This window comes from Ceratotherium simum, chromosome 9, assembly GCF_057802395.1.
Source record: "Ceratotherium simum simum isolate JZ-2026a chromosome 9, ASM5780239v1, whole genome shotgun sequence".
Lineage (NCBI taxonomy): Eukaryota > Metazoa > Chordata > Mammalia > Perissodactyla > Rhinocerotidae > Ceratotherium > Ceratotherium simum.
The window spans coordinates 18,853,796-18,873,226 of record NC_141908.1 but is presented as its reverse complement, the minus strand read 5'-3'; the positions used below and the strand labels follow the sequence as shown (position 1 = coordinate 18,873,226).

The window sequence follows — 19,431 nt, the reverse complement described above, 5'->3', positions numbered from 1 at the left end:
TATTTATTTATTTATTTATTTATTTATTTATTTTCCCCCCAAAGCCCCAGTAGATAGTTGTATGTCACAGCTGCACATCCTTCTGGTTGCTGTATGTGGGACGCGGCCTCAGCATGGCCGGACAAGCGGTGAGTCGGTGCGCGCCCGGGATCTGAACCCGGGCCGCCAGCAGTGGAGTACGCGCACTTAACCGCTAAGCCACGGGGCTCGCCCAAGGATGTTTATTTTATACTTTGAGTTATAATCTAAATAGTACTTTATTTATTTTGTTGCTCAAATTGCTCCAACGTTGGCCATTGGGAGATCTTTCAACTGGCCCTTGTGTCCCTTTAATATACTCACACTATTGTATTTTTTTTAGCTCTTTTTAAAATAGAATGTTTCTCATTTTGAGTTTATCTAACATTTCTTCATGATTGGACGCAGGTTATGCACTCTTGGACCGAACAGTACATAAGTAATGTTGGATCCTTCAGATTATCACATCCCGATATAAACAATCTCCATCTGCCCCTTATTGGTGATATTAATTTTGATCATCCAGTCAAGGTATTGTCCCATTTCTCCACTGAACAGTTACAACATATTTCCTCTCAACTCAGAAGTAATCTGTAGAGAGACGTTTTAAAACCACGCAAGTATGATGTTCTTCACCCAAATTTCCACCTAGACTTACGATATATTGATGATTCTTGCCTGAACCAACCTTTATTATGAATATGGTTATAAAATGAAGAGTTTCCAGCTCCAAAATATCCTCCATATGTATCAGTCATCTTTGTGCTGAAATGCCCTCGCTACTTTCCCAGTTCTTCATTTATTTACATATTATCAATGTGGATCCATGGGTTCCGATTTTTTCCAGTGGCTTATCATTCATCACTGTCCTTAATTATGTGGCACTCAAACTGTCCAGATTCGGCCAATGGGAGTCCCTTCAAGCTAGTTCTTTATGAAATGCTTTATCTGTTTTTTTAAGCACTTCCTTATTTTCTGGCAACACTTCACGTTCCACACTCACATCTTCCTTGCAGTCAGCCATTTCTCTGAGGAAAGCATGATTCCTTTTAGTGAAGAATGTTCTAGAAATCAAGATACATGTGCTGCTACTGGGATGTCGCTGCTTCTAGACCCCTTCAGAAGAGAGCTAGGAAATATATGCTTCTATATTTACATATGTACATACCCACATATCTATTCATATTTTAGAAACCTCTAAGTCTACACCAATACTTCCAATTTCAATTCATTGCCATTGGGTCTTCCTTGCCTTCCTCAATTTCACGTTTGCACCTCACTTGCACAGTGACAATTCTAGCTTCCAACAACACCAACACATTTAACTACTCATTTGCTCAAACAATAATCCACCTAAAAGTTTCACAAATGCTTCACCCATTATCACTACAAAGAACAAATCTAGAAAATAAAATTTAGGATTTGTTTCCAGTGCTCTCCTACTTCCCACTACATCTGAGGGTACACAGTCAAACATATCTTATGTGTCCATAAATTAATTGGATTAGATTTTCCCTCCCACTTACCTTCCCCCCTTTCAGTATGGTTATGTTATTCATTTGAAATACTGTGGGTTTAATTTATCTCAGCGTGCTTTCAGTTTTAGGTTACTTCCCCTCTTTCCATTCTTGTTGATTTAATTTAATTTTCAAATATAAATAGATATATGCTTTCGTAATTCCCCCCCTTCTTTTTTTTTTTACACAAAATGAAGCATACTATACATATTTTTTTGCATTTTACTTTTTTCTCTATTTTTTTTTTTTTGTGAGGAATACCAGCCCTGAGCTACCATCCGTTGCCAATCCTCCTCTTTTCGCTGAGGAAGATCGGCCCTGGGCTAACATCCGTGCCCATTTTCCTCCACTTTATACGGGATGCTGCCACAGCATGGCTTGACAAGCAGTACGACAGTCCGTGCCTGGGATCCGAACCCCAGGCCATGGAAGCGGAGCGCATGCACCTAACCACTGACCCACCAGGCCAGCCCCCATTTTACTTTTCTCTTAGCATATCCTAGAAATTGCTTTCTATCAGTTAATAGAGATTTTCCTCATTTTTTTTTTTTTTTACAGCTGCACAGTACTCAATTATGTAGATGAACCATAGTTTATTCAACAAAGCTCCTAAGTTTGGGCATGCAGATAGTTTCCAATATTTTGTAATTACAAGTAATGCAGCAATGAACAACTTAGTGCTCTATTTTTGTACTGCTGAAAATATTAGGGTAAATTCTTAGAAGTGGGATTGCTAGGTGAAAGGGTATATGCATATGTAAATTTTGTTAGATTTACTGCCAAATTCCCCTCCACAGGGTATTGTACCATCTTGCCTCTCACCAGTAATGTATGAGGGGGCCTGTTGCCTCATGGCCTTGCTAAGTATTTACCAAGCTTTTGAATTTTTGCCAATCTGATGTGTGAGGCACGGTTATTTCAGCGAAGTTTTAATTTGCATTTCTCTTATTATGAATGAAGTTGAACATCTTTTGATAGGTTTAAGGGTAATTATCCCTTTTTTGGTGAGTTGTCTACTCATATCTCTTGCCCATTTTTCTACAGTATTTTGGCCCTTTATCTATAATACATATATTTCTCCTAGTTTATCATTTGTCTTTTGACTTTACTTAATTTTCTTTTTGCCATGCACGTTTTTTATCCTTACAAAGTAAATTTTATCAGTCTTATTTTTAATTGCATCTGGGTTTTGACTCCTAATTAGAAAGCCTTTCTTATATCCAGGTTATAGAGGAATTCATCCGTGTTTTCTTCTAGTACTCCTATGGTTCCATCTTCAGTCCTGGTGTACGGTATGAGAGAGAGATCTAATTTTATCTTTTGCCAAATGGTTATTAAGTTATTCCAAGACCATTTATTAAAAAGGACATCTATACCCCAGTGAGCTGAGATGCCATCTTCATCATATACTAGATATGTATTTATGGACTTTCTATTCTGTTTCATTAGGCCATTTATGCACCATGATCACATTATTTTAAACAGTGAGGCTTTGTACTATGTTTTAATATCTGGTTGGGTGAGTGTCCCCCTGCCCCATAGCTCTTTCTTTTCAATTTATTCTTGCATGCTTTTTTAAAATAACAATTCACGAATTTAAAGTGTACAATTTAATGGTTTTAGGTATATTCAGAGTTGTATAACCAAAACCACAATGAATTTTAGAACATTTCCATTTCCCCCCAAAAGAAACCCATTAACAGTCACTCTCCAAATCCGAGTCTTAAGCTTGCATGTTTATTTTTCCATATCAACTTTAGTATAAACTTGTCTGGCTCCATAATAAAGCCTTTTAGTATTTTTATTGGGATTGCACTAAATTTATAAATTAATTTAGGGAGAATTTACCTTAATGATGTTGAGACTTCCTACCCAGAAACAAGGGATATCTTCCTATTTGTTCAAGTGTATTTTTCAGGAGTGTTTTATTTTATTTAGATTTCAAACATTTCTTGTTAAATTTATTCCTAAGTATTTTATGTTTTTTTTCCTCTTATAATGAAGAGAAAATGTCATTTACATCTTCAGAATGGTTATTATCCGTGTATATAAATGTTACTGATTGTTGTATATTAACTTTATATCCTGACACCTTGCTGAATTCCTTTTAGTTTTATCATTGATTCCTTAGATTTTCCAGGTATACTGCCACATCATCTGCAAACAGAAAGTTCCTTCTTCTTTTCAACTCCTACGCCTCTGCATTCTCTTTTCTAATTACACTGGCTAACACCTGCAGGATAATTATTAATGGCAATGGAGATAGTAGGCACCCTTGCCTTGTTCCTGACCTTAGTGGGAATACCTCTAGGGTTGCCCCCATTAAGATGCTGGGTTTAGGATTGAGGTCTATATATATTATATAATTTAAGAAAGTATCCATCCATTCTTATTTTCTCAAGAGTTTTTACTAGGAATGAGTATTAAATGTTATCAGACTTTTTCAGCATATATGGAGACCATGATACAATTTTCTTTTTAGACCTATTAATGAAGTCAATTACATAAACAGATTTTCAAACAATCATCCTTGCATTCAGTCAACATGTATAATTTTCTTAAAGTAGTAATAAAGTCTGTTCACTTAGAATTTTTGCGTTCAATTTTTTAATTATTATTGGTCTGTAAGGTTTTTTTTTGGTGAGGAAGACTGGCCCTGAGCTAACATCTGTTGCCAATCTTCTCTTTTTTTTTTGCTGAGGAAGATTAGCCATGAGTCATCACATGCGCCGTCTTCCTCTATTTTGTATGTGGGACGCCACCACAGCATGGCTTGATGAACAGTGCGTAGGTCCGCACCCAGGATTCGAACCTGTGAACCCCAGGCTATCGAAGCGGAGCATGCGAACTTAACCACTATGCCACAGGGCTGGCCCTTGTAAGTTTTTTTTTTTTAATATGCTACCTTTTATCAGGTTTAGGTACCAATGTTATAGTTACTTCATAAAAAGAATTTGGAAAATTTCTTCCCATTACTATGCACTGAAAATTTATGTAGCATTGGGACTATCTGGTCTCTCAATATTTAGTTGAATTCCTCTGTGGAACCATCTAGGCCTGGTGCTTTTTTATGGGGTCATTCTTTGATAAACTGTCTCTATTTCTTCTATGGAAAGTGGTCTGTTTACACTTTCTATCTTTACTGGAGTCCGTTTTGGTACACTATAGTTTCCTAAGAAATCATCCATTTCATCTTGGTTTTCGAATTTACATGCACAGAGACATACAAAGTAGTTTTTTTTCTTTTAATATTTCCTCTGTATCAATAGTTATTTGCTCTTTTTGTCATTTCTTATTTTGTATATGCATGCTTTACCCTTTCTTTTGTGAATAAAGTAGCTAACAGTTTGTCTATTTTGTTGATTTAAAAAAAAAAACCAGATTCATTAATTTGACCTGTTTTTCTGCTCTCTACCTCATGACTGTCTCCTTTTATCTTTATTATTGCCTTCCTTTTGTTTTCTTTTGGTTTTACTTTGTTGTTCTTTTTCTAGGTTTTTGAGTTAGGAATTGAGTAATTCAATAATTTTCTTTTTTTTTTTTTTTTTTTTTTTTTAAGGTTTTATTTATTTTATTTTTTGCCCCCAAAGCCCCAGTAGATAGTTGTATGTCATAGCTGCACACCCTTCTAGTTGCTGTATGTGGGACTCGGCCTCAGGATGGACAGAGAAGTGGTGCCTTGATGCGCACCCGGGATCCGAACCCGGGCCGCCAGCATCGCAGCGCGCGCACTTAACCACCAAGCCACAGGGCCGGCCCTAATTCAATAATTTTCATTTTTTTTTTTTTTTACTGGTAATTCTTTTTTTTTTTTAATTGAGATAACTGGTTTATAACATTATATAAATTTCAGGTGTACATCATTATATATTTTGATTTCTGTGTGGATTACATCATGTTCACCACCCAAAGACTAATTACAGTCCATCACCACACACATGTGCTCAGTCACCCCTTTCACCCTCCTTCTTCTCCTCTTCCCCTCTGGTAACCAACAATCTAATCTCTGTATCTATGTGTCTGTTTGTTGTTGTTTTTGTCTTCTATTTATGAGTGAGATCATACAGTATTTGACTTTCTCCCTTTGACTTATTTCAGCTAGCATAATACCCTCAAGGTCCACCCATGTTTCATCTTGATGTAGGCGTTCAGGGCTGTGGATTTTCCTTTGATTGCTTCTTAAATATATCTTATAGGTTCTCATATGTAGTGTTTTCATTATCATTATTTTTCAGAAATTCTATAATTTCTCTTTGTATTTCCCCTTATACCCAAGCATCATTTACTATAAGGTTTTTAAATTTCCTGGTGGAAGGCTTGGTGTTTTTTGTTGTTGTTTCACTTTTAATTTCTAGTTTTATTGCAGAGCTGAGAGTTGGTTATATTTCCATTATGAAACCTCCTGCTACTTTCTTTGTGCCCTAATATAGCATCAGTTTTTGTGAATGTTCCACGTGTGTTTGAAAAGAAGGTACATTCTCTATTACCAAGGTGTAGTGTTTGAAATATATCTAAAAGATCAACTTTATTATCTTGTTTAGATCTTTCCTTAGTTTTGCCTACTTGACTATCTTGTATTGAGAGTAATGTGTTAAAAGTCCTGTTATTAGTGTGTTTTTTTTTTTTTTTTAAAGATTTTATTTATTTTATTTTTTCCCCCCAAAGCCCCAGTGGACAGCTGCATGTCGTAGCTGCACATCCTTCTAGTTGCTGTACGTGGGATTCGGCCTCAGGATGAACGGAGAAGTGGTGCCTCGATGCGCACCCGGGATCCGAACCCGGGCCACCAGCATCGCAGCGCACGCACTTAACCACCAAGCCACAGGGCCGGCCCAATTAGTGTGTTTTAATCTGGTTCTCCTTGCATCTCCTGTGGTTTGTTTTATATAGATGATTATATCTAATGCATAAATATTAACGACTGTTATATCATTATGAAATACCACTTTTAGATTATAAAGCATCCTTGTTTGTCTCATTTAATGCTTTTCTGCTTTAATTCTACTTTGTATGGTATCAGGATCATAACCCCTGCTTTCTTATTGTTTTCACTTACCTGGTAAACCTTTGTCCACTATTTACTTTGTAGCTTTTTTTTTTTTGTGAGGAAGATCAGCCCTGAGCTAACATCCATGCTAATCCTCCTCTTTTTGCTGAGGAAGACCGGCTCTGAGCTAACATCCACTGCCAATCCTCCTCCTTTTTTTCCCCAAAGCCCCAGTAGATAGTTGTATGTCATAGTTGCACATCCTTCTAGTTGCCGTATGTGGGATGCGGTCTCAGCATGACCGGAGAAGCGGTGCATCGGTGCGCACCCGGGATCTGAACCCAGGCCACCAGTAGCGGAGCGCGTGCACTTAACCACTAAGCCACAGGGCCGGCCCATACTTTGTAGCTTTTTTGAATCACTGAATCCCTTGTGTACAGCAGAGAGTTGGGCTTTTTTTTTTTTTTTTTTTGGTGAGGAAGATCAGCCCTGAGCTAACATTCCATGCCAATCCTACTGTTTTTTGCTGAGGAAGACTGGCCCTGGGCTAACACCTGTGCCCATCTCCCTCTACTTTATATGGGATGCCACCACAGCATGGCTTGACAAGCAGTGCATTGGTGTGTGCCCGGGATCTGAACCTGCGAACCTCAGGCCGCCGAAGCAGAGTGGACGCACTTAACTGCTGCGCCACTGGGCCAGCCCCAATAGTTTGGTTTTATATGACTATCTTACACAGTAATTATTCTGTGTCTAATGTGATCTTTATTATGTGTGTTTCTCTATTTGGTGTGTGTTCTTTGCTTTTTAAAAATTTCTGTTGGTACTTAGAAACGTTTATATTTTTATTCTAGTAAGATACCCTTGCATTAATACCTTTTATGATGCCCTTAATTCCCTTATATCTTTCACTGGTTTATGATGTGGTCTGACAATTTTAAATAGTATCCTCGGGGCCGGCCCCGTGGCTTAGCGCTTAAATGCGCGCGCTCTGCTGCTGGCGGCCTGGGTTCGGATCCCGGGCGCGCACCTACGCACCGCTTCTCCGGCCATGCTGAGGCCCTGTCCCACATACAGCAACTAGAAGGATGTGCAGCTATGACATACAACTATCTACCGAGGCTTTGGGGGGAAAATAAATAAATAAATAAAATCTTTAAAATAAATAAATAAATAAATAAATAAATAGTATCCTCTGATTACCATCTATTATCTATGTAGCAGTCAATGATCTCATTCTACTTTCCCCTTCTCTCTTTTTCGTCCCTTTTTTAGTTACATTCTTTCTACTTTGTCCTAACATACAATTTCTACATATTCTTCTACCCGTGTCCCCACCTAGTTTTAGTCTTAGCTCTAAAATTAAATAAATTAAATGCTCACCGTCGGCCCTTTGCCAAAGTTTCCCTAGTCATCTCTTAGTTGGATAAAGTTCATCCTCCCATACTATGTTTTTCAATAAGGCAGCCACTAGCCACATGTAGCCATTTACAAATTCAGCTCCTATGTTATACTAGCCACATTTCAAGTGCTCATTAAAGCCACATGTGGCCAGTGGCTACCATTTCAGACAGCATTGGTATAGAACATTTCTAACACTGCAGCAAGTGCTACTGAACAAGGCAGCTCTAGCAGATTCCTCAGGAAGGGTGCATGTGCATGTGAACAGAGTTGTATGTCCAAAAACTCAGAGAAAAAAATTTTTTTTTTCCTGAGGAAGACTCTCCCTAAGCTAACATCTGTGCCAATCTTCCTCTATTTCGTACGTGGGTCACTGCCTCAGCATGGCCCCAGTTCAGGAACTGAACCCGGGCCACCATAGTGGAGTGTGCCAAACTTAACCACTAGGCCATGTAGCCGGCCCCAGAGAAAACGTTTTTAAAGCCTCAATTATTTGGACATCTTGGAAGGATATAAAATCTTTGGTTTGTACTTTTTCTTACATTTCTTAAAAATGCTGCTCCACATTGCCTTGCCATGAGAAATCTGACACCTGTCTACTCTCTTTCCCTTGTAAATTATTTTCATCTTTCCACCTGGAGGTCCTACGGATTTTTTTTTTTTTTTTAATATTTAAGGTCCAGTAATTTTACAGTGATTTGGTGAACTTCATTACTCCTGGTCAATTCTCCCCTGCACCCAGTGAGCCTTTTCAATATGTAAACTCAGGTTTTCTTTAAATTCCAGAAAGTTTTCTTGGATTGCAGTTTTAAATATTAGTTCTGTTCTAGTGTTTTGATATTTCTTCTTCCATGACTCTGATGAAATGAATATTATTCCTACTTTTCCCATCATGTATACTACTATCTCTCCAACCCCTTTTATTCCTTTATCTTATTTTCATTCTCTTGGCTGTTTGGCTGCTTTGCCTTGATGTCTTTTATTAAATTTAAATATGAATCTACTCTCCCTTGGGCCCCTTGTAATTTAGTCTTTATTTTTGAAATGATTGTCTTTTTCTTCTACTCCTACCCTGAGTTAAACCAGCTGTGGCTTCATTTCTTTATGAGGTTTTTTGGTCCATTTCTGCTCTGTTTTAGTATTTCTGATTAAACGTGATTTTTCATATCCCCCATGCTTGTTTGAGACTATCTGATTCAGTTTGGAGTGTTATGTCACAATTTTCTTCTGCTTCATGGCTGATTTTCTAGGAAATGTTTTCATTAGCTGAAATGATCTAATTTGCATTTTGTTTTTTTATAGTAGTTTTGTATGGATGTGGTCTGCTCTTTACCTATTCCTATTCCTAGTCATGTCCCAGTTTGAAAGTGCCCTCTTCTGCACAGTTTCTTTAATGGATGGCAGGGGAGTGAGGGAGGTTAATATGGCTTGTTTCTTTCATATTTGCAGGATCCTTAATTTTCCCCTTATTTCCTTCTTTCCCGTCATTGCTTTATCTCTAAGGAGTGTCATTACTTCTCCATATATCTGGTTCTTCCCAAGGCAACCTCTAAATGTCCACTTCTGGCCCTGCTTACTTTCAAGCCCTTTCCCAGCAGGCAGTGCTGTGAACTACCAAGCCCCACTGTGTTGAGTGTTTTGGCACTTAGAGTTAGGCTCTCTCTTTCTGGGGTGACTCTATGCTCCATCTAAGTCTTCTGTAGCCCTTGGCTCCTCTTCTTAAGACTCCTTGTCCACACTTTCTACATCCACAGGCTTATAGCAGGGGGGAACTCCATTGGAATTTGGCTTATTTCTCTACTTGCAATTAATTTGAAGGTCACTGTAGTCTCTATCTCCCAGTAATGCTAAATGTCTGGATTTATTTATTCTTTTATTAATTTCATGGGGTTTTGGGGAAGGTGGGTAGGTGGGAGGGTGTATAAGGCAATCTGATATGAGGTGGCTGCCACTATTCTCCAGAACTCGAAATGTTTTTTAATAGTTGCAAAGCAGTCCACTATATGATTATACCATAACTTATTGAAACAAACCCTATTTTTGGAAACTTTGGTTGTATCTACTCTTTCACTAAAACACTTCACTGAAGATCATTCTTGTACATTGATCTTTGCGTATTTCTCATTATTTCCTTAACAAATTTTTTGGTAATAGAATTGTTAGGTAAAAGGACATGACCACTTTTAAGGCTTTTGACATATGCTGTAATACAGTTCAATGGTATATATAGAAAATATGCATGTCCTATTCTTTGGCCTATTTGCAACTGGTTCTAAAATCTTAAATGTAAATAGTAGCTACATCAAAGGCTTATTAAATTTCAATGCTTTGCTTCTCAAGTGTGTCCAAAGTTCTCATGTCTATGATAGTGAGGTTTTAAAATTCTAGAACAATAATTAACATTCTAGTGTTAGACACCCAAATCTCAGTTACCTTTTCTGCTTCCCGTGTATCATCAAAGAGTCTCCTCTGCCTTCTAGCAGGAATTGGCTTAGCTGTTTCCCAAGCTTCTACCCACATATTGCTCGGAATCTTCATTCGGGCACTCAGTTCTCCTTTCAGAACCATGTTGCCTTTTTCATCAATTACTTCCTCTTCAATATAATCCCGGGGTGAATACCACCTCACAAAATCTTCCAGAAAACAACCTGGATTAGCTGCCTAAAATAGGCAAAAAAATCAGCAGAATCAAATACGAATCAACAGTTACTGATAAACCTGTTTGCAAAATCATACTTTCACTTGCACAAAAAGCCTAGCTAATCTTTACAAAACCTGTTATGTGACATGAGTTTGGGTGTTGCCTTTAAAACAGGTCATATGTTAAAGTACCAATAACATTTTATTTTTGCTGTCTCCATTTTACAGAAAAAGAAAACATTTTTGTTTGATGAATTTAGAAATAAAAATTTGATAGAAAGTGAAAATAATTCTCTTAAACAGATTATAAGTTACATAAGTTAGTTTAAAATTATAGTATAATAACTACTCGATACTTAGAAAAGTATCAAATAAGCTCAAGTCAAGTAAATTAAATAATACACAACACGATCAGAATAGTAACACGATGGAAAAGTTCTGCTCTTTTTTCCCTTGATAAATCAATACTGGTACTGCAATACATATCAGCCAACCTCAAAAATGTTCCGTTCAGCCATCAAATTCTTGTGCTTTATATAACAAATTACCATCACATAAATTGTTTTTGTGCTGTTAAGGAATTGGAATTCCAACTACTGTTTTTCAGGCTTCTGAAACCAAACTAATTAAAGTTTTATTTAGTGGATAATTCTATAGAATTAACAATGATGCATGCCAAGATCCTTTATGTAATTTTGCATTCATGCCTGGAAAAACAGTAGAGGCTTCACAGCGTTAGTGGTAAGGCATGGAGGTCTTTTTTGCTAGTGTCCAGTAATAATATTAGTAGAGTACTAAGGATGGGCATATATATCATCCCCTTCATACTCAAAGGATGTGTGTACCCACATTAAACATAAACCATTATGCTTATATTCTCTACCACAACATATTCTTCCTGCTATGAGTACTATATTTAATTGCCTGAAACAGTAAGTGATGTAAGCAAAGAGGTGCTAAGCAGAAGGTCATTTTCTCTTTTTAAAGTAAATTAACCTCAGATCAAAATGAAAACCAACACCATGAGAATGGCCTGTCTTAGATGTGAAGGGTAAAACTGCCAATTTCTCCTCACTCAGCTCACTAGCTACCAGCTTAACCAATCTTGTCAATTTAGGAAATCCCCCTGAGGGGATGAGGAATCAGGGGAGGGTCCTCAACTGACAGTCAACAACATAAATTTCCAAGGGCTATGACATCACAGCAACAAAGAACTGCTGTGAACTGCAATGGGTTAAGATTACTGCATGACCCAGGATTCACATACAAAGATCTGGATATTAACCAGGCAACACCACACCCACATGAAAACATCTTAGGAAACTAGAGAGACAGAAGTTGAGTGAAAAGCACGAACTTAAAAAAGAAAATAATATTGAACTCCTGTACTATAGAACGTGTTACAGAAAGACATTTCAAACCAGAATACTTTCTCTGGTTGTCCTTACTATGCCAGGCTGAAAATACAGCTACCAGGAGAGAGTCAAGGCTCACTTCAGTTATAGCTTATCTTCCTTCTACTGTTACAGGTATGTACTCCAAGGGCATGCTCGAGAAGAGGCCCTGTCCTTCTGGAATTGTGAGATATAGGTGCCTCAGGCACATATCAGCATTCATCCAAAGCTCTGGGGACTCTCCCAAGGGGCCCTAATACCATGTCCTCCCTAACAAAAAGGGAAAGGCAACCATATCTATGTTAGAGTAACTACATATTTCCTTAAATATATTAGCTGATTCCCACAATGGGGCAGATGTGTATTGGCTATTTGAAATACAATCTATTTTCTGACTAAAACAATGTTATAAGAGATTTGTAGGTGCCCAGGTTAGTCCAAAAGTGCCTAACGAACCACAGTTTTGCTGAAGCACAGCGTCAAAGGAATTAAATAGACTCTTACCATGAGGGACTAATGTTTCTACGGGGAAAAGCTTTTACAGTTCCAATTTGGAATTTCCTCCTGTACGTGCCTCTGCAAAGACACTGTAGCAGGACAGGGATAAATGAATATGAAGGCAGCTAGAGGTCAGGTGAAAAACAGCTGCTGCAGAGGCTAGTACTGCCTTCTGTGTACACACACACCCTAAGCCAATTCCCTTCTCTACCTTTTTGATTTAACACATGCCCTGAGAGTCAACTGGTTTCTCTTTATCCACTGTACCAACTGTTTGTTTTAAAACAACACATCTCTCTTTTTTGTCTCATGGTAGAACAGAACTCATGGATTTTCCGTATCTTTTTAGTCTCTAAGGAAAACATGCAGCTCTAAAGAGGTTTACTGAAGATTTTTTTCTTTTAGCTAAGACGGGGGAAATAAGCAGGAAATATAAAGGCTCCCTTTTATTGTCACTTAAATCTGCTGGCAGGGAAGATGAAAGTAGCATAGGTTTCCATGGGGTGTTTATGTTGCAAAATCCAACTCAGGCTGGCCTACATAGCACAAAAGCAGGACCCAGTAGGGGCTATGCAATGGGGAGATGGAGGCCATCACAGACAGCATCAGGTTAAGGAGGCAAGTCTGGGTCAGAGAGACAGTTGAGAACACTGACAGTAGGAAAGGGAAGCCCTGTGGCCCACCGGGCTACCCCCTTGGTTTTTTGTTTGTTTTTTATATACATGGATTTGCCACTGCTTTCAAGAATAAGTAATTCAAAAACAAAAGACCTTTCTTCATCCCTGGGTTTTTAAGCTAAAAAGACAGATGTCACCATTCTCTGAATCCTTTATGTTCTAGATATAGGCCTACACCTAAGCCTAAAATATCCTTCTCCAGGTAGCAAATGTCTACTCATACTAAATGGCGATCCTTCTGAGAAATGTTCCATGACCCACTCAGTAGAGTTGGTCACCTTTTTGACCTTGCCTTCATAAGAGAATTCATCACATAATAATTATTTATATATCTCCTCCCATGACCTCAATAAACTATAAAGGAGGATGAACATTGTATTTCTTATCTAATCACAGTGCAGGTCACAAAGTAGGCAATCAAAGGTTTGCTGAAATGAAGCAACCGATGTTAAATCCTAAGGGTTTCCTAAAAGCCTTGCAGTAAATTGGCTGAACGTACACAAAGGAAGAAAACATCCCAATGCACAAGTAGAAATGATTCAATTCTCAACTTTTGACTACTATTCAAAAATGGTTCTTTTATTTTTTTAAACTTAAGAAGCAAGTTGGACTATGACCTTTAGGGAATGGAGGTAGGTTGCTGTAACTGATGAAATCAAACCATTTAATAAAAAAGACATTTAGGCCTTCACACCACTTTAGAGAGTGACTTTCATAGCTGCATCTCAGAATAGCCCAAAATAGACTCCCAAGCTCTGACAGTGTGACCCACCTTAAAAGACTCCATATCTGAGAGCAGACAGGCACTCTGCATGCGTGCTCGGAGGTGAGCCCCTTCTGCTGATGTACCTAATTTAGCTAGAACCTCCGACTGCTCTTCTAGCAGATCTTCTGTCATAGGTGCTGGTTCCTGTGAAGCACAAAAGGACAAAGCTCATGAATAGCCTTTTTTAGACAAAGCAGAACTATAAAAATAGAACAAAGACAACAATTATTTCAGCTCTAGCAGTCATAAGATATGTATTTTAAAGATTTCAGAGAAATTCACAAGGTTTTTGGAACCTACATAAAAATGTAACAAATTAATAAGAATAAATATGACTTTTAGCGTGTCCCACCAACACAGATTATCATGTTTTGCTTGATGAGTATTGACAGTTACAACACAGAGGAATTTGGGTGCACTGAACATTTTCCTGGCTATTAAAGATATAGAAATGAAGTTCTAAAAATATTTTTATGTATGTCATCACTAGTTACAACAAGGTTTTTATTATAACTAATAAGAGAAGAAAACTGATATATATGAAAACAAAAATAAAGGCAAATGAATTGAACCCCAACTAAAAGTCCCCAGATAGATAAGTTTTATGTTGGAGGAATTGAGTTTAGGTTCCAAAGATATTCTAACTACTAACTCCCACAAGAAGTTGCTGCTTTTTTGTTCTGGGAATCAGAGACATTATATATTTTACTGGTAACCCCAAATAAAAAAGTAGCTAAAGCAAATCTAAGGAAGAAACAACTACAGAATCATTAAGAGAGTGACGGAAAACATTTTAAAACTGTTCAAAGGGGCTTTCTAAGAAAGTTCTCTGAGAATTGATTCTATTAGATTTTATGTTTGAAATATGAAAAACTCAACAATCCCAAGACTAACCAAAGCTTGCCTGTTTGTTATTAAAGCCAGAAAAACATGAACTTTTCTATTTCTAGATAATAGGATAAGACATAGCAGAACTAAGTGTTTACAGCATCTTTTCAATAAATAGATTCCTTCTAGATTTCAGTAGCTTACTATATAGTGTCTCTTAGCCTCAGTACTACCAACATTTTAGACTGGATAATTCTTTGTTGTGGTGTCTGTCCTATGCATTGTAGGATATTTAAGCAGCATTTCTGGACCTCTCCTTACTAGATGCCAGCACTACTCCAACCACATGACAATCAAAAATGTTTTCAGATAGTGCCATATATCCCTGGGGGACAAAAATCACTCCTCAGTTGAGAACCACTGCCATAAAGATAAATAGTTTTCACAAATATCTATCAGAAATAAAGTAGAAATATGGTAAATCTTTGGCATTCCAAACAGAATAAACAAACAAAAAAACTTTTTTCTTGTGTCATCCTCCTTTTTGAAACAAACAACCTTAAATGGAGCACTTTCAAATACTGCTGGAGAGAATATAATGTATAACCCTTCCTGGACAACAATCTGGCAGTCAATACATGACAAGCATGTATGATTATGCCTCCTGACCCAATAAGTCCATTTCTAGAAATATCACTGCAGTATGAAAATTGGAAAGAATCTGAATATACAATAACAGGGAAATGGTTTGATATAGGAAAAATGGGAAGGAACTGCTCTAATAGTGATTATCTCTGGATTGTGAAATTATGAGTTTTTGTTTTCTTTTCTCTATAATGAACACACATCACTTTTAAAGAATCTGACATTGATACTCAGGGTTGAATAATAATTGGAAAGGCAATACGACAGTGTGGTTAAGAGCTTGGGCTCTGGAAACAACATGCCTATGTTTGAATCCTAGCTCTGTGACCTTAGGCAATCACTCAAGCTTTCTGTAACTCGTTGTGAAGAATAAATCCTGGCACATGCTTAATAACTGCTAGCAATTGAAGACAAAATACTTAGGTTGTATTATAAGCTTCATACTCTACTTTCTCCATGATATCAAAATACCTCAGTCAAATTAAAAAATTATTTGAATCTCCGATGAAGCAGTACACTCACGAGCAGACTCCTTCTTTCTATTAAGAAAGAGCTACTTTTCATTGTCTGATATCCCTGAAATCACAGGATGGGAAAGAAGGAAGGACATGTTGAAAGGATACTGACTACCGCTCCCACATGGAAATACCAGGCAACTGTAAGTGAAGAACATGATCAAGAGGAATACAAGCAGCAACAGCAGGAGGACCACACATTTTCATATATACCACTTCTGAATATGAATATTCTGAATATTCTGAATAAGCTTTCTCATATACATAATCTCATGTGATCACTGAGAGGTGGTCAGGGCATTTTACAAGTGATGAAACTGAAATGCAGAGATAAAGTGCCTTGCCCAAGATTATCAAGAGATAAGACTACCAAATGGCAAACTGAAGAGGGAGTCTAGGACATCTGTCTGATGCTGACTTTGAGAAATACTAGTTTGGTTCCAGTCCACTAGCTAAGGACTCAAACAGATTCTCCACAGAATTCTCTTCTAGCCCTGGCTCTAGAATATAGGGTAAAGTCTTTAAGCTTTTCGTAGCCATAAATTTTAAGTTGACCTGAGTCTACATGAAAGGAAGACAGATGGGAGTGTGTTTGAATTCTTTTGAAGCAATGACTTATATTCAAGTCTTATTATTATTTTTTTAGTGAAGTAGGCAATTGATTAATGACATATTTTAAGCTAACTTCTGAAGTTTGAAATTATATTGGTTTCAACTGGGATCATTTTGAATTCCAACCATTTTACGTAAGTACATATATAATGTAAATAAGATTAATTTTAAAGTAAAATAGTAAAAGGGACTAAAAATTTGCCCTGATTTACCTAAAAGTAAGATATAAAAATTAATTTCTAACTACATAGGATGCACATTGAAAGAAAAATAACTTGAACTTATTCCATATTTAGATTATAAAGTTGAATGTGGAAACTGAAACATCTGAAATAAATGAGGGGGAAATAGCCTTTTGAAGAAAAAGCTTGAGCTTCCAGAACAACTTCCTTGGACTCTTTTTTTTTTTTTTTAAAGATTTTATTTATTTATTTTTCCCCCCAAAGCCCCAGTAGATAGTTGTGTGTCATAGCTGCACATCCTTCTAGTTGCTGCATGTGGGACGCGGCCTCAGCATGGTCGGAGAAGCAGCGCGTCGGTGCGAGCCCGGGATCCGAACCCGGGTCGCCAGCAGCGGAGCGCGCTCACCCAACCACCAAGCCACGGGGCCGGCCCCCCTTTGACTCTTTATTAACAAGCAAACCAAAACAACACATGCAACCAGCTCATCAAAAATAGGGAGTACTATTAGTTAAAACTTGGAAAGATAAAGAACATAAAAAATTAACCTTTGCTGAACATTTACATGCCAAATACTTTCAAATATGATATGTGATTTAATCCTGAACTACCCAGAGTAATACAAACTGTTATTGGCTTTTAAAGTATTTAATATTTGTTTATTAAACAAATAAATGAGGAGGGTTTTAAAACTGGAGATATGTTAGAACAAGACAGAAATACTTTCATTTTTTTCTTCTTGTCAATCATTGATTATATGAAAACTTTTTTAACAGCTTTTTCGAAGTATAATCGACATAAAATAATTTAAAGGGTATATATGATAACTATATACTCATGAAACAATCACCACAATCAAGATAATGAATATATCCATTACCCGCAAAAGTTTCCTTATGCCCGTTTTTGGAATGTCCATCAAAAAGTGAAAACAAACTGTGGTTTATCTATGCAAGGGACACTACTAAGCGATGAAAATGAATGAATTATTGATATACACAACAATATGCATGAATCTCAAAATAATTATGCTGAAAGAATTCCTACACAAAAAAAATACTGTATTTACATTAAATTTACATAAAATTCTAGAAAATGCAAACTAACCTATTATTTTTTTAGAGAGAAAAACAAGGCTCAGAAAGGAACACAGCTTGTACTAGCAATACTGTTAATAAGTGGTGGTGCCAGGATATAAATCTAGTTGTGCTACAGACCCCAAAATCTAGGTCTCTACCACAAGACCTCAATACCAACTGCATGCTTCATAACAAGATTAGAAAAAAATATACACTTGGTTTCTAGCATTAGAATATTCTGTTCTAATACTAAAATGTAGTGATGAAATATCTAAAATGTAATTTACTTTTAAAAGAATATAATGAAGGAAATAGCATAAGGCCTGTCAAACAAAAAACCTAATCTTGTAAATTACAGCCACCTGGTAAAAATGCAAAGGACAGCCAAGATAATCTTGAAGAACAAAGTTAGAAGACTTACACTACAAGACAGAAAGATTTATTATAAAGCTACAGTGACAAAGGCAGTACATTACTGGCACAAGGATAGACAAAGAGACTAGTGGACAGAATAAGGAGTCCAGAAATAGACCAACACACATATAGTCACATGATTTACAACAAAGATGTCACTGCCATTCTGTGGGAAAAGGCAGGTCTTTTCAATAATGGTGTTGGAACAATTGTATCCTTACAGAAAAAAAGAGAATCTTAACCTATTCCTCATACCAAACACAGTCAATTTGAGGTGGATCACACACATAAATGCAATAGGTAAAACAATAAAGCTTCCTGAAGAAAACATGAGGAGAATATCTCCAGGACCTTGGGATAGGTAAACATTTCTTAAACGGGAGACAAAAGTACTATCCACATAAGAAAAACATTGGTAGATCTGAGTTTATTAAAATTAAAAATGCCTGTTCAACAGGAGGCATCATTAAGAAAGTGATCAGGCACCAGACTAGGAGAATTTATTGGTAATTCACATATCCTACTAAGGACTCATATCCAGAATATATGAAGAATTCCTGTAAAGCAGTAAGAAAAAAAAGAACTAGCTTTAAAAAAATTGGCAAAGGCCTTGAATAGGCACTTCACCAAGAAGATATCCAAATACGCAATAAATATAGAAAAATGTGTTCAGTATCATTATTCATCAGGGAAATGTAAAAACATGAGATACTACTACATACCCATCAGAAAGGCAAAAATTAAAATGACAGAAATTATCACGAGTGCAGAGAAGAGTTAACATAGTAAGCCTCACACTGCTATCCTTAAAAAGGCCTGTTTGCAAAGTTGGCCCTTGGCTGGCAACTGGGAACTTGGATTTTGGCAGGGTCCCCACCATACTCAGAACTGATAAAAATGGCTCACTGTGCCTCAACTATTTGTGTAAACAACATGGTTTATGCTGAACACATGCTTTCCTTCTGGGAGTCTGGAATTTTCGTACGTGTGAGGCAGAGAGTGCCTATGTGACCAGCCCCCCAAAACAACCCTGAGCACTGAGCCTCTAACGTTTCCCTGATAGACATTTCGCATGTGTGATCATAATTCGTTGCTGGAGAAATTAAGTGCATCCTGTGTGACTACACTGGGAGGGGACTCTTGGAAGCCTGTGCTTGATATCCTTCAAACTTCGTCCCACATGCCATTTCCTTTCGCTGATTTTCCTTTATACCCTTTTGCTGTAATAAACTATAGCCATGAGCATAACCATGTGCTGAG

The 19,431-nt window shown here is 37.2% G+C and overlaps 1 protein-coding gene across 1 annotated transcript in view; it reads right to left on the bottom strand.

Moving 5' to 3' along the window:
• RAB3GAP1 (RAB3 GTPase activating protein catalytic subunit 1) overlaps positions 1-19,431 on the bottom strand; it is a 109,499-nt gene that overhangs the window by 11,260 nt on the left and 78,808 nt on the right. Inside the window, exons 18-19 of the mRNA XM_004423873.3 lie at positions 13,905-14,042; positions 10,357-10,584 (exon numbers count right to left, since the gene is read on the bottom strand). Coding sequence (XP_004423930.1) covers positions 10,357-10,584; positions 13,905-14,042 — 366 coding nt within the window. The remainder of the gene's footprint in view (positions 1-10,356; positions 10,585-13,904; positions 14,043-19,431) is intronic.